Below are 13,695 nucleotides of genomic sequence, written 5' to 3'. Positions count from 1 at the left end.
TGTTGAAACTGAGAGGATTACTTCTCCTCAAACTGTGCTTTGTGCTGCCTGGGCTGGGGGCTGGTGGAGCTGTGCTGGATGGTGCTTACTTGCTCCCCACTCCAACCTGCAGGAGCTGCACTGGGAGAGCCTTCCCTGCTGCCAACCCAGCTCTGCTCAGCTGTGTTTTTGGAGCTGCCAGGTTTCGTGGAAGCTCTCTGTATCAAATCCCTCTTGGGAAGTGGGTTGCTTTGCTTAGTACCTGAGCTCATTGCTGGAGCCAGGTGCCAGGCTTTGATGTGCAGGGATGCTCAGAGATCGGAGCTTTTCATGAAAGAACAAAGCAAGAAGCATGGCTGTAGAGAAGAGTGTGCTTTTCTCTTACGTTTCCCTGGAAGTCAAACCCACAGTGCAGCTGTCTGATTCATACAGTGATTTTTGTGCTGTGCAAGTCTAATAATAGATTGCAGAGGAGACTGGGACTTCCCTGGGACTGCTCACACACAGCAGGCACAATGCAGTGCCTCTGGTCTGCCCCAGTGATCCCAAAGGCACTGATGAGCTCAGTTCCTCCTCTCCCAAACTGGTGATTCTAGAGGGCACAGAGGGATTTGGTAAAATGGGCTCTGAGGTCTTCAAAGTTGCTGATAATTTGGGGATTGAGACCTGTTAGGAGATGGTAGCTGGTTCAGTGCTTGTCCAAAGCAGAGATGGGAATCTGACCAGCTGGTGCCTGCAGCTTGCTGGCAGCAGGGCACGTGGCTGGAACACCTTTTCTAGAAGTGATCAACTTTTGCCTGTTCTCCTTTTTTTTTGTTACATTACAGTAAAGTGAGGAACTTCATGCTTTCTCTTGTAGTTGCTCAGTGTTCATAGTCCCCCATCAGTGGCTCCAGGGCATCGCTGTAAAAACCAGGCCAACAGGGATGGTGCTGTGGTTGCTATCCAAACAATCTCCAAAGAGTGAGAAATAGGCCAAAACAGGCTCTTGATAGCCACGGCAAAAATGATGTTTTGTCTAATTAAAAAAATCCCTTATTCATGCCCTCTTGATTAGAAGGATTTGCCAGGGGTCACATCTTATTAAAATGAGAAATAAATACGGATGCTTTACTAGCACCCCATTAGAAGCATTTGCATGGTGGACAGTCAAGGCTCTGAGGTGAGAGGAGAATCCCCTGCTGCTCTGCGGCTCCTTTCAGTGCTGGATGCCCCTCGATGATCGTTTATAGGCCAAGCTTTGACAATTCACAGGCTCATTTGCCTCGTTGAATAATTCAGTATCCTCAGTTCTCCAAGTGAAAGTCAGCTGGGAAAGGCCAAAGTGTGGCAGCTCCTTTGTGAAAAGCCAGGAGGTCCCTTCGGAGCGCTGCCAAGCACTGGACAGCTTCTGGTGGTCCCAACCCAATGGGTTCTTTGCCCAACAGGGAGCTGTGGAGCTGGGGGCAGCAGGGACCCATCCTGCAGCCCTTCATGTGCGTCCCAGTCACACATTTCTGTTCATTCCAGTGGGCAGGAAACCATTCCAGAAATAATAGGTTTATCTTTTCATTCTGGCTTTGATAAACAGTGAATAGGAGCAAGGGTAGGACATGGTTTAGATCTGTGCGTGACTGAAACAGTTCTTTGTTTTTCTTCACTTAAAATTCTGCGTAGCAATTAAAGCAGGAGCTTAAGTCAAATAAAAGACAGTTCTCAGAACCAGCTCACGACCTTACTGTTCTTAATGGCAATGCTGATGGAAATATTTCATGTTGAAGCCATTCTGGTTGCTTTCTGCTAGAAGAAGGCAATGGACTGACAGACTGAGGGTGCATTGGTATTGGAATGCATGCAGTCAAAATCTTTCAGTGTTGGAAGGTTTGCCTCAATAGCATCACCATCTCAGTGGAAAGAGATGGAAGGAGTTACAACTCTTCAGAAATAAAATACAAAGTAAAAACAGTTATTTTTTCCAAAGATACTCTGTGCTACCCTAATGGAGCAGATCTGGCACGGTGGAGATGGGTTGATAGTTGGACTGGATGATCTTAGAGGTCTTTGCCAGCTTTAATGAGTCTATGGATCTATTATACGAGCTGCAGGATGGGGTTTCCTGGGGCGTTGCATGGTGTCTGTATAGCTGAAGGCTGGATGTCTTTTGTGCTCAGAGGCAAAAGCAGAGGCTGCGTGGGCTGTGATGGTGCTCACCCAACCTCCTGCTGTGATGCGCTGAGGAACGGAGCACATCCACCACTGGGTGGCTGTGGGAGCAGAAGGTGTTCAACAAACTGTCCTCTGTCTTCAATGAGGATTTTTTTTTTCTCATTTCCAGGTGATCTCTGCAGTATCCAGGCTCTCCTTCCACAGTATTGCTCAAACCAAAGGAATTAGGTAAGATCCTTTTGATACTATGCCTTAAATCTTGTTTCTACCTCTCCCTGCACAGACTCATAGTGTTTAATCACACCAGGCTTTCTGGAAGCATTAGTGAGACTGGGATAAATCAGGGTTAAGCAGACACTGAGGATGCCGTTGGGACATAGGCAGGGCACTTGTAGAAGCACCTTGCCAGCTGCTCAGGAGTGGCTTACAAAAATAACAAGTGGAGAAGCCATGAGTCAGTGCTGGGGGGGGAGCAGGGTGGGGTGCAGCTCCTTTTTGTGGAGGCTTTGCTCAGGACTGCTGCCTTGCAGACCAAGTGGGCTCTTAGTGCCCTGCAGCTGGGCAATGCTTTTGGGAAAGGCACCTGAGCACTGTGTGTGCAGCAGGGCTGATAAATGCTGCAGGCAGAGCTGCCTTACTGCTGGGGCTGCATGGAGGGAGTCGGGGAGGAGGAATTCCAAAAAGCAAAGCAGCCCTGCTGAGCAAAGCCATGACCTGCATCTCCGTTCAGTCCGCTGCAAATTGATTGCCATCGATTTTCTTGTTTGTGTGCGTTTATGTTACAAATCTGGAAGCATCTTCTCATTAGGAAGAGATTTCACTGGGATGAGTTCTCAACCTCGTGAACTTTTCATCGTTTTTTATTTTTACTTTTACCAGTGTTTTTTTCCCCCTCCCCTCGCACCAAGCTGTTTCCCCCCTCCCCTCGCACCAAGAGCACTTGCTCTTACCACAGACCTTGTCATGGTGCTGTGCTGCTTAGGGTGTAGCACAGCATCGTTCTGTGGCAGCAAACACAACCAGATCTGGGGGTGGCAACCACCCCACACCACGCTTCTCCCCCCTGGAGTTTATTTCCTTAGCATCACGTGTTATTTTCCCTCTGCTGATATCGCCGGAGGGGGAACAGCTTTTCACGTGTAAAACAAACTCTGAGTCTTCCCATCTGTTAAGCACAAATCCGACAGATCCCACCCGGAGTGGGAGAGCAGAGGTTGAGGAATAGAGGCATGCTGTGAGTTAGGGGCTGTTTGCTGTTAGGGACAGACCTGGTGCTGGATGCAGGGCAGGGCAGTGTGCAGGCTGGGATGTGTCTGTCGTGGATGTGCTGATTTTTCTCATTCATCTTTACAGCATTTACAGTCCCTGCTCCAGTCCCTTATCTCAGAAGCCTCTGGCTCTGTAATTACACAAGAATAGCACAGGGCTTAGTGGGGCTTTGCATATAACTCTGTTTTCTCTGCGAATTAACCCTGCTCCTCTGCTCTATTGTCAGAACAGAAAACACCGTGGCATGAAAATCCCCCACTGGGCTGTTCCTTCCCATCACCCCATCCCTGCAGTGTGACAGCCCTCTCCTTTCTGAGATGATTTCTTAGAAGCCCCAGTGATGAGCTAATTGCAGATGAATTAAGTTGCTCTGTGGGAAGGAGCAGCAGCCCCAGCCCCCAAAGGGACTGTCCACCAGGTCCCCAGCCTTGGGAATATGCTGCCATTGGAAGAAATGGGAAAAATCTTGCTGGCTTAGACACGGTGCTCAAAGAACATGGCAAATCCAGTGCAATTAGGGTGGTACATGGACTGTGTGGTCTTCAGCCCTACAGCATGGACACGGATCTGTGTTTTAAGGGCAAGAATTCAGGATTGCGTAAACTAAGAATGAAATAAATCCCCAGCCTTATCACTTCCCCTTAAATAGATTTCATGGCATGCAGGGTAGGAAAATAAAAATCAATCTTCTCTGCTATTCAGTGAAAAAAGAAAATAATAGTCATTCTGTCTAATAATATCTGGATTCATGAACCTTGCCAGAGAAAACCCTGTTTTGCAGAGTAAATCAGATAGCTATCAGGAGAGCAACGTGGAGATGACAAAGTGCTTCTTCCTAGGAGCAAGGTGCAGGCAGCCAAACAAGCAGCAATCCGGACTGCGGTGCGTTGGGTGCAGGGTGCTGGGCTGAGCACCATGGTGTGGCTGCAGCCTGTGCTGCACATCTGATCTGCTTCTTCCAGAAGTTCTCTGGAGGGCCCATTTTCACTCTTTGAAGAGAATCAGAGGAAATAAGGTTGATTTTTTTGGATGAAGCAGTGTGTTGAATGGAGGTGGGTGCACAGCATTTGTTCTTGTTTGGGAACGCGGATTCTGCAGTGATGCAGCAGTGCCCTTTTCCCACTGTTTTCACCCATGGGTTGTTTTATAAGGCTGCGTGTGGGGACAAGGAAAAGCTCATCCTGTTGAGGCATCACCCATCAGCTGAGGAGGAGATCTGTATTATCATTTTTGTGTCTCATCCTCTTCTGCATCTGTCTGGATGCTAGTCAGCAGACCCAGGAGGAGGTTATCACCACACTCCTTGCCTACCCATGGCTGGCTCTGATCAAGGAGGCTTTGTTCCAGGTCCAGAGCCCCTGGAGCTTCCCCTGCAGACCTGTCTTGCAGCCCATGGAGTCTTATTATGCTGTTTCTTTTAGTGGCTGGCATTAAATGCCTCCAAGTTCGGTGTGAGGACTTTGTAGCGGACAGGAGTAGCGCATTCTTGGAGGGATATTGTACAGAGGTTCCCCTGTGAGCATGTTTTCATTCCCTTTCGATGTTTTCTTTCTTCTCTCTGAAAGACAGCAGAACTTCTTGCTGTAGCTCCCCCCAAAAAAAGCAAACCCCCAGGATTTGCTTCTAACAACTTTTCTCTCAGCCTTTCTGCTGCAGCCCAGTTGTTCCCACTGCCCAGGAGCACCCAGGCCATCACACACCTGGTGCTGGCAAGCTCCCCGGGCTCAGCACGAGCAGGGGGCAATGTTTTGTCATCTCCCCAAGATGTGTTTTTCCTGGAAGCGGAGCTGTGCAAGCAAAGCAGGAGGTGAAGGAATATTGGCTCCTGCTGCCTGCATGCATTTTTAATGCGCGCAGTGAAGCCATCTGAGAACGGGAAGGAGTCAGTTTGTTCAAAGGCCTTTTACTGAGGTCCTTAATCTAAGTAAGTCCTTTATATATGAGTTGAACCTTTAAATGACTTTCTTCAGAAGGCACTGCAGTTAATAAAGCAGGTTTTATAACGTTTGCAAATGGGGAGGAGGAAGGGCCACCGCGTTTGTCACGCTGCTGCGCTCTGCTCTGTGGCTGCGTCTGGGGAGGATGAGGAGGGGGGTAGAGGATGGTGCCGTGCTCTGCACGGCTGCTGGGGGTCCCCTGGGGATGGGGGATGAAGACAGGTTTGTCAGACAGGTGCGTTGCTTTGTGCTGGTGGTGGCTGGGCTGTGGGCCCCCCGCCCTTGGGGATGGAGGCTCAGTGCAGGAGTGGATCCATCCGGGTGTGAAAACGTGAGCAATTAAAGTTGCTAACGATTAGGGCCTGAGTGTCTTCGGGCAGTGAGGAGGTGGTTGCAGAAGCTGTTTTGCAAGGCTGCTTTTACAAGGACTGTTTCATTCCTTGCCGATGCACTCGCTGTAATTGCACTCTACCCATTATATTTTTTACTGCTGTTGTGTATCCATTGCGCACACTTCAAGTGTTGCTATAAAACAGATTTAGAAAGCTGCGTCAGGGATCCGTGCCTTGAAAATGCATAGTGATGCTTCTGCTCCTGGGGCTGGGGTACAGCCCTGAAACACATTTCTGCATGACCTGAGCTGTCAGAAGTCCTGAGCTCCTGGTGCATGGCTGCCTTGCTGCCCCCAGTCCTCACCAGCACAAAGCTGCAGAGGTTTGGGCACAGAGCTAACAGTCATCGAGTCGACTGGGGGTGGCTCCCCGTGGCACCTGCAGAGCTGCATTAAGAGTGACCAAAGCTTCTTCCTTTGGTGATAAGCAGGATCCTTGGCTACAAGCAGCTCTTTTCCAGCTAAAAACACTTGCAACAGGTTTATTTTGGCAAGCATGTATCCGCGCAGACTTGCTCCTAAGAGAGTCTGAAAAATGTCATTGAGATGTTTTGCTGCGCAGCCACTTTGTAGGTCAGGGGAATGCTGAGGTCACTCAACAAGCATCTGCTAATAAAAGCAGCTTCCCTCGCCCCCTCCGCACCCTCGGTTCTGCGTAAGGAAAATGCAGTCCTGAAGTGCACAGCTCTGCTTTGCAACCAAACTGGGGGCATGCTGCTGTGTCACAGCTCCTTGCCATTGAGGGCCATGCTACCATCAGGCTCCCTGCCCTATGGAATCATTAAAGTAGGAGAAAACCTTTAGAAACCTCAACTCACCCCACCATGCCCTCTGGCCACATCCCTCAGTGCCACATCTCCACGGTTCCAGGACACCTGCAGGGACGAGGACTGCACCACTCCTGTGCCCACGCCACGCTGAGACATCTTGCACTGTTAGCCTGCAGAGTTTTCTATTTTCTCTTTGGGAAAGATGTTTCTGGATTCCCCTTTTGATTTCATCCATCTGTCATTGTCAAAGTGGAGCTGAAGTGACGAAGAGATCGCGCTGCTTTCTAGAGCGAAGCGCTGCTACGTGGGAATTCAAAAAAGGAAAAGCGATAATGTGTTGAAACATCAAATTATACGAGCTGTTATTTTCTTGTCTCGTAGTCTCCAGAAGTTATTTGGTTCAGATTGGAGCTAAAGATAACCCAGGGCGTGCAGCTAAGCCGTGGGCACTGTGCAGAGGGCTGTGCCGAGTGCTGGAAGTGCTCTCCTGCAGAATCATCATCTTTGCGTTATCTGACGATAAAGCTTGCTGCTTCCTCGCTGAATTTCTATCAGAATTAATCTTGGGAGAATTTTTTTGCAAGTTCCAGACCACAAATAACAGCGAATCGTAATTTTTTTTCAGGAGGCATGTCTAAAATTTGGCACCGCACGAGGCTGTTCTTTCCAGGGATGAGTAATGTAACACAATAGCATGATTTTAATTAAATTCAGCAGCTTTTGGTATGCTCCGATGTGCCTTGTTCTGCAGGGAGAATTGATTCCGCCCTGCTTTATTAACGGACGCTAATAGCGTGCTTCTCAGCTGCCTCGCAGCACTTTCCCAAAATCACTCCCTGGGTTTGTTCCCATTTCACAGATGGGAACCAAAGCTCGAGGATGTGCCCAGGGATGGGCTGGGAGCAGTGCTGGGGAAATTCGGGTTACATGGTCAGCTCCCACCGCCTCGGTGCAGCTCTGAGTAATGCTGGCTTCATCCCTCTGACCCCACTGAAGTCCGCCATGGATGCGTTTCCAGTTGCACGCAAGCATCTTGCAAAGCCACATGGTTTTCTTTGGACGGCCCCACGAGTGCTGTGCTGATGTAATGTTGTGCTCTGTGTCAGCCTGAGGGGCGTCAGAGCCCATGGCCAAAGAGTGACCCGTGGTGCTGGGGCAGTCCTGTGGTCAGAGACCTGGGAGGTGTTGGAATCACCACCCCTGGAGGTGTTCCAGAGCCGTGGAGAGGTGACACTGAGGGATGTGTCAGTGGGCACAGTAAGATGGGTTCGGGTTGGGCTTGGAGATCTTAGAGGTCTTTCCCAACCTGGATGTTCCAGTGATTCAGTCACTTGCTGTTCCCTAGGGAAGGATCCATAGCACACAAAGCCATCTGTAGGATGGATGATGTGGCCAGTACCGGTCCCAGAGCTCTGGAGCAGAGCTGCACTCATGCTTAGGTCACTAAGTTAACTTGGGGGTATCCATTTGGGTGTCAGCTGATGACCAAATGTTAGTAAGGAAAGGGGTGCTGCTGGGATCCTGCAGATGAGGTCTGAGCACTTCTAGTTTTGTTCTCTGGAAGGGTTTCTTGTCACACAAGGGTGCAGGTGGATGTGTTCGGGTTTTTGGGATGAAGGCTCTACTCACAGCCCATGCCTTCAAGCAAATGGCACGTGGTGCAAGGACATGCCAGAGGGTCCCACGGGTCAGACTTGGCCAAAATTAGAGGAGCTGAGGCCAGCTGCTACCTTAACACAGAAACTAACACCAAAAGCTTGAAGTCTAAAACCTTGGTGCAGTCACAGGCTTCTGTAGGGTTTCTGACTTGCTATAATGTTTGCTTCAAAAGGGCTCATTGGTGGATCTGTACATCCAGACATGGGGTTGAGAGTTACTGCAAGGCATAATTATGGTTCATAGGATATCCTGAGTTGGATTGGATCATTGCATCCAACTCCTAGTCTCCTTGCTGGTTGTAGATACCATGCCATGAAAATGTTTTTCTGCCTGAGCCAGAAGCACTCAGCACAGCCCCATCCATCCCAACAGAGCTGGAGAATCCCATTTGCAGCAGCTTCAGGCTCCGTCTCTTTCCATTTATTCCGAATTCCTTTGCAGAAGGGGCAGCAGATGGGAGCAGCTCAGGTTTCGTGGGTGTCACATACCCTTTTTAAAGCACTGAAGTGCTATCGTTGGACGTGGGGAAATGGGGCAAGATTAACATGCTGGCATCCAGCTCCTGGTGAGCGCTGGGCCACCTCCCATGGGTTTTTGCTAAGGATGCACGTGGCCTCACAGCTCTGCCCATTGGGTCCATGGAGAGGGCTGTGGGTGGGACTTTGCCACCCTGCTACTGGGCTGCTGTTGTCCTCCAGAAATCAGACTGGAGAGAGAGGGAAAACAGAGGATTAGTCGTGCTGGGTTCATCCTGCTCTGACACGTGGATTTGAAGCTAAGATGCTACTGTATAAAATCATCTGAGTAAAGCTGCCCCATCCCTGACCCTCTGTGATGGCATCCAGAGGCCAACAGCTGGCTTCAGTCGCTAGGACAAGGTGCCCAGATGCTGAGATATGTTCAGAAATAAATCTTCCTGCTTATTGCTGTTGGAGAGCTGCAGCCTACCTCGTTCACCTTAAATAATTCAGAGGAGGGAGTGGGCAGGCAGAGCCCTGAGCTGCGCTTTCCCCACGGCCAGGGCTGTGCAGTTGAACCAGGGGTGAGGATTCGGATGTGGGATGGACCTGAGCAGCTGCCGAGAGCTTTGTGCGTGAGATGCCTCCTGAAATATTCACTGATTATCACCCAGGGGTGCTCTCCACCCGTGGGCTGCTCCTCCTGCCTTTCCAGGGTGCTCCATGGTGTGCGTGTGTGAGAGCTCTCCATCCCAGAATGCAGCCAGAATGCTTTGTAAGATCACAGGGATGCTCTGCAGTGGGTGTCAGCACTGATCAGCTGTGCTGGTTTTTGTCGTCAAGCTGAACTCCCTGACAAATCACTTTGTCTTAACGTCCCTTTTAGGCTCTCAAACACATAGCATCGATCCTCCTTGTGTTTTCTTCTTTGATCTCTGGAAACGATGCTGCTGGATGCAGCAGGCTCAGTCTGTAAGAGCTCTCCTTATGGAGGGATGTGGTCCTTAAGAGCCTTTTCCAGCAGTGTTTGGTGTTGCTGGGGTTTTTGCTCTTCATTCATGAAGTGTAAATGGCTCAGCAGGTGTTCTTTGGTGATGAATTGAAAAACAAAGTCCAGTGCTTAAATAATGATTCTAAATGAGAGATTTGTTTTCAAACAAACCTTAACAATTTGGGAACTCTGCAAAACTTTTGGCTTTCAGTGGTCTCGAAGTGTTTTATTCATTACTGTTGGGCATTTCCAGCTATTGCAGTTAATACTGCTGATGGAGAGTAACACACCCTGTAAGGGTTTTGTAGAGAATCGCAAGGTCTTTGTGGACTTTATTTCCAAGGTTTCAGCTATTTTGTTATCTTTCTGTTAAATAACTGCACTCGGACTGGTCAAAGGTAGCATGGGTGAGTTGACTGCTCTGCTCCCATGGCACAAACGGGGAGCATCACTGGAACCACGTGTGGCTTTTGCACGGGCTGGGGAGAGCAAAGTGCAAACCCAAGGTGTCGTCCAAATGGCCATCCTTCAGCTCTGAATTTTAGATGGTTCATTTAGTCATCTTCTCTTTGCTGTGACCTCCTAATTGCATTCTGAGCATTCCTATCTAGCCATTACATTGCAGAGATTCAGGTTATTAATTCTTCTCCTGCCCACGGTCAAGGTGAGGGCTCCTTGTGAAGCTGCCGTCTCCCAGAAACTCTCATTAGGAAATATTTTCCTCTTTGCTGCCTCTATGCCTTACATGAGGGGGTTTTTATCACAGCACCCAATTACACCTCCAGCCCAGATTTGTGGTTTTGTGATTTTAATGTTCATTATAGCTCTTTCACTTTCGTTCTGCCGTGGTGAGTGCTGGAGAAGGAAACAGGAATGAGAAGCAAAACATTTAGCGTTCAGAAGAAAGTAGGTCGTGCCTCTTGGTGGGTTCTTGTTTTTGCTTTAACCAGAGGTACTTAAGCAGAGATCACCTCTGGTTTCTCCTGTCCCTTTGGGCTGTGTGGGTGCTGCAGTGCTGCAGTTGATGCCAAGGGTTGGGGCACAGGGGTGATCCCAAATGGCACAGCCCCATCTCTCAGCCCCATTGCTCTTCCCCATCCTTGCCCCTGGCACCTGTGCCAGGTTGGAGATAGCTTGCTCATCAAGGCAAGGCAAATTCATGATCCCCACTCAGCGAATTCAGGGTCTGGCCAGGTCGTGCATTAAATCTTTCAGGAGAGGTGATCTATGGTGAAATGGAAGGTGGGAGGGCAGGGGAGGAGGGCACACGTGGGGGCAGCAGGAGGTCTGCATGCAGTCAGTGTCACAAGGTGCATCCAGCCCCACGGATCCAGGGCCCCGTGCCAGCAATAATACATTGCCTTTAATTAAAGCAATATTTTTCATCTCCTTAGTACGTTGATTATTACTTCAGAATGAGCCAAGGAATTCTTGCTTTTCCCCCTACTCCTCTCCCTTTCTCTTTTTAATCCACTTCCCTCCCTCCTTCCTTTTGCCTTTCTGGTGTCCTTTCTCTGTCCCCCCATGGTTTTAACTTCTTTCAGCTGTCGCAGCGTCGCTAACATGAGGGAGCCCTGCTTTTGTAAGGACTCCCTCATCCTGGTCCTGATGGGACTCACTGCTGGCGATGCTTTCCTGAAGTTTCCTCCATCCCAACAAGGCCATCACCATCCCTGTGGGTGTTCAGGGCACACGTAGACGCGGCACTTGGGGACGTGGTCAGTGGGGATGGGTTGGGGTTGGACCTGATGATTTCATATGTTTTTTTTTTCCCAACCCCTTCAATTCTATGAAGACTTGCTGGATGCGGATTGATATTCATGGCAGGCTGTTTGTGCAGGGCTTGGGATGCTGTTGGGTGGTGCAGCTCCTCACTGCAGCCAAGACAATGTCCTGATGCCTCAGTGAAAACAAATGTGTTTGCAATGTGTATTTTGCTCTGGAATCAGCCCTGTCTGGCACAATGTTCCGGGCCAGGCTGAGTTCATTGGGGTTCAGAAGCACCAGTAACACTGTGCCCATCTCTTTTGCAGGCCGTTCCCTTCAGAGGAGACCACGGAGAATGATGATGATGTGTACCGGAGCCTGGAGGAGCTGGCTGAGTGAGTCCTCACCTTTGCAGGGGGAGGGCACGCAACGGGAAAAGTTGCAATTTAATTCCAGCAAAGTCTGATAAAGTCTGACAGTGGGAACTGGAGAGCCAGGCCGGCTGCTTTGATCGTCCTGCCAGCAGTTTGTTGGGCTCTTATGATAGTCTGTGCTTTCCCACATAGAGAGCCCTGGGAGACGTCTCTGTGAGTCAGACTGGGTTGATGGGGCAGCTCAGTGGGGTCAAGCCCTTGGGAAACCCCCTATCCTGAATCCTAACCCAACTGCTGGGCCCCCCCACCAGAAGCCCCGGGTGCAAATCCTGCAGTGGGTTCCAAGAGCCTCTGTGTTGGGGAATAACCCACACAGGTCCTGTGTGGTGCAGTACACACACCTGTGTGATGTGTATTTTTGCAAGCAGCCCAGTTTGCAAAACTAGGTGAATGCACCAAGGCGTGCAGCACCCTCTGTGCATGGTAGAGCAGCCAATGAACCCTTTGCTGGGTTAGGGATACCCCGAATCCATGCCAGTCCCTCACACACAACGCTACGTGCTCTGGTTGGCATCCTGCATCTATATTTATCTACCTCTTCGCTGCCTGCATTTGCTGCCCTGAGCTGTGTTGGTGATATAACAGGCTTTCAAACAACCTTGAACTAAAATGTATCTGCTGAAGTGCTGGCCCAATTGGAATTCGATGGCAGTATTCCCCCTGGCTCTGGCAGGGCCAGGGCTGTGCTTACGAAGTGCACTCTGTTTCATACATAGAGAGAATCCATATGGGTGGATGTGCGGATTTATGCAGTTAAATATTATCATTCCACAACATAAATAATAAGCTCCTTAATCCAATGAGTTCCTTATGGCTTCGGTTATTACAAAAGTAAATCATAAATTGCCAGCACAGGAACACAGGATACTGCCATCCCCTGCTTGTGGTTTGGTCCCAACTGCTGCAGTTTAATACAACTTTAACTTATAAAAGGATCCTTTCAAGAATAGCATTCTTCAAACCCCCCCCAAAAGTTCTCAAAATCCCTTTCACGTTGAGTTTTAAAATTCCTCATTCTCACACACATGAGCACACATGAGAAATGTTTGTGCACGAGCAGACTTGGCCTTGCAGCAGGTTATTCTGCACTGACCTGTGGGGATTTTTGCCTCTAACTGCTTTGCTGCTGGCTGTCATTGCAGCAGCCCTGGGCAATGGGATGGGATGCTGCATGCATTGGGGTCTGAGAGGCTGAGAGCTGCTCCAGCTGCTGCTCATCCCTTTGCTTGAGCCCATTCTTATTCAGCTCCTCTTTACACCATCACATGGGAGCAGTGGGGAAAGGAGTGTGTAAATAAATGTGGGGATAGTTCAAATTCCTTCAATCAGTGCTCTGTTGTGCAGAGACACAGCCTATAAGATGGAGATATCATTCATCTGCAACAGGAAAAATAACCCTGCAGAGCCTCACGAGCCCCTTCCTGCCCTGATAAAGGAGCAACTCTGCAAGGAAGCTTCTCTGCAGCTTGCTGCTTGCTCTGGGCACCCGTTTGGCATGCTGGCAAACCACGGGGCTGCATGAGAGAACCCTTTCTTAGCAACTGCCCATCTCGAAGCAGCAGAACAAGGGCATCATTCATGGGCTGGGAGTGACTCAGTCTGCCCCAGCAGCTTTGCCTTTAGTATTGCTCATCACCCAGCAGCCCTGGGGAGGTGAGTGTGTCCCAAATGTCGTGTCAGAGGCGAGGAAATGGTTTGCACAGCAAGCAGTAAATTGACCCAAAATGCATGGAATCTATTGCTACCAAACAGCAAAAGCCACACGGAGCAATCTTCTCACTTGCAAAAAAAGCACCCCCACCTCTCTGTGCTGTTATCTGTGCACAGATAGTGCAAGTTATCCAAGGGGTTATTTTTGCCCTTTGGAGCGTTTCACTTTTCACTGTGATATCACAGTGTTTTGGGGACCAGTGTGAGGTTTTCAGGTTGTGGCTGATATTTTGGGTTAATTCCTG

At 49.5% G+C, this 13,695-nt stretch overlaps 1 protein-coding gene across 9 annotated transcripts in view; it reads left to right on the top strand.

Annotated features, from left to right (window-relative positions):
- VAV2 (vav guanine nucleotide exchange factor 2) overlaps positions 1–13,695 on the top strand; it is a 99,792-nt gene that overhangs the window by 59,803 nt on the left and 26,294 nt on the right. For all 9 annotated transcript variants that reach the window (XR_008202664.1, XM_052668051.1, XM_052668045.1 and 6 more), the window contains exons 3-4: positions 2,294–2,352; positions 11,633–11,701. Coding sequence is in view for 8 of the 9 variants with exons in the window: in XM_052668051.1 (XP_052524011.1) it covers positions 2,294–2,352; positions 11,633–11,701 (128 nt within the window). In the remaining variant the exon portion in view is untranslated. The remainder of the gene's footprint in view (positions 1–2,293; positions 2,353–11,632; positions 11,702–13,695) is intronic.

This window comes from Tympanuchus pallidicinctus, unplaced genomic scaffold (assembly GCF_026119805.1).
Source record: "Tympanuchus pallidicinctus isolate F22 unplaced genomic scaffold, pur_lepc_1.0 scaffold8, whole genome shotgun sequence".
In the NCBI taxonomy this organism is placed as follows: Eukaryota; Metazoa; Chordata; class Aves; order Galliformes; family Phasianidae; genus Tympanuchus; species Tympanuchus pallidicinctus.
Note: the sequence above shows the minus strand (reverse complement) of the source record. Positions and strands in the feature narration are given on the sequence as shown.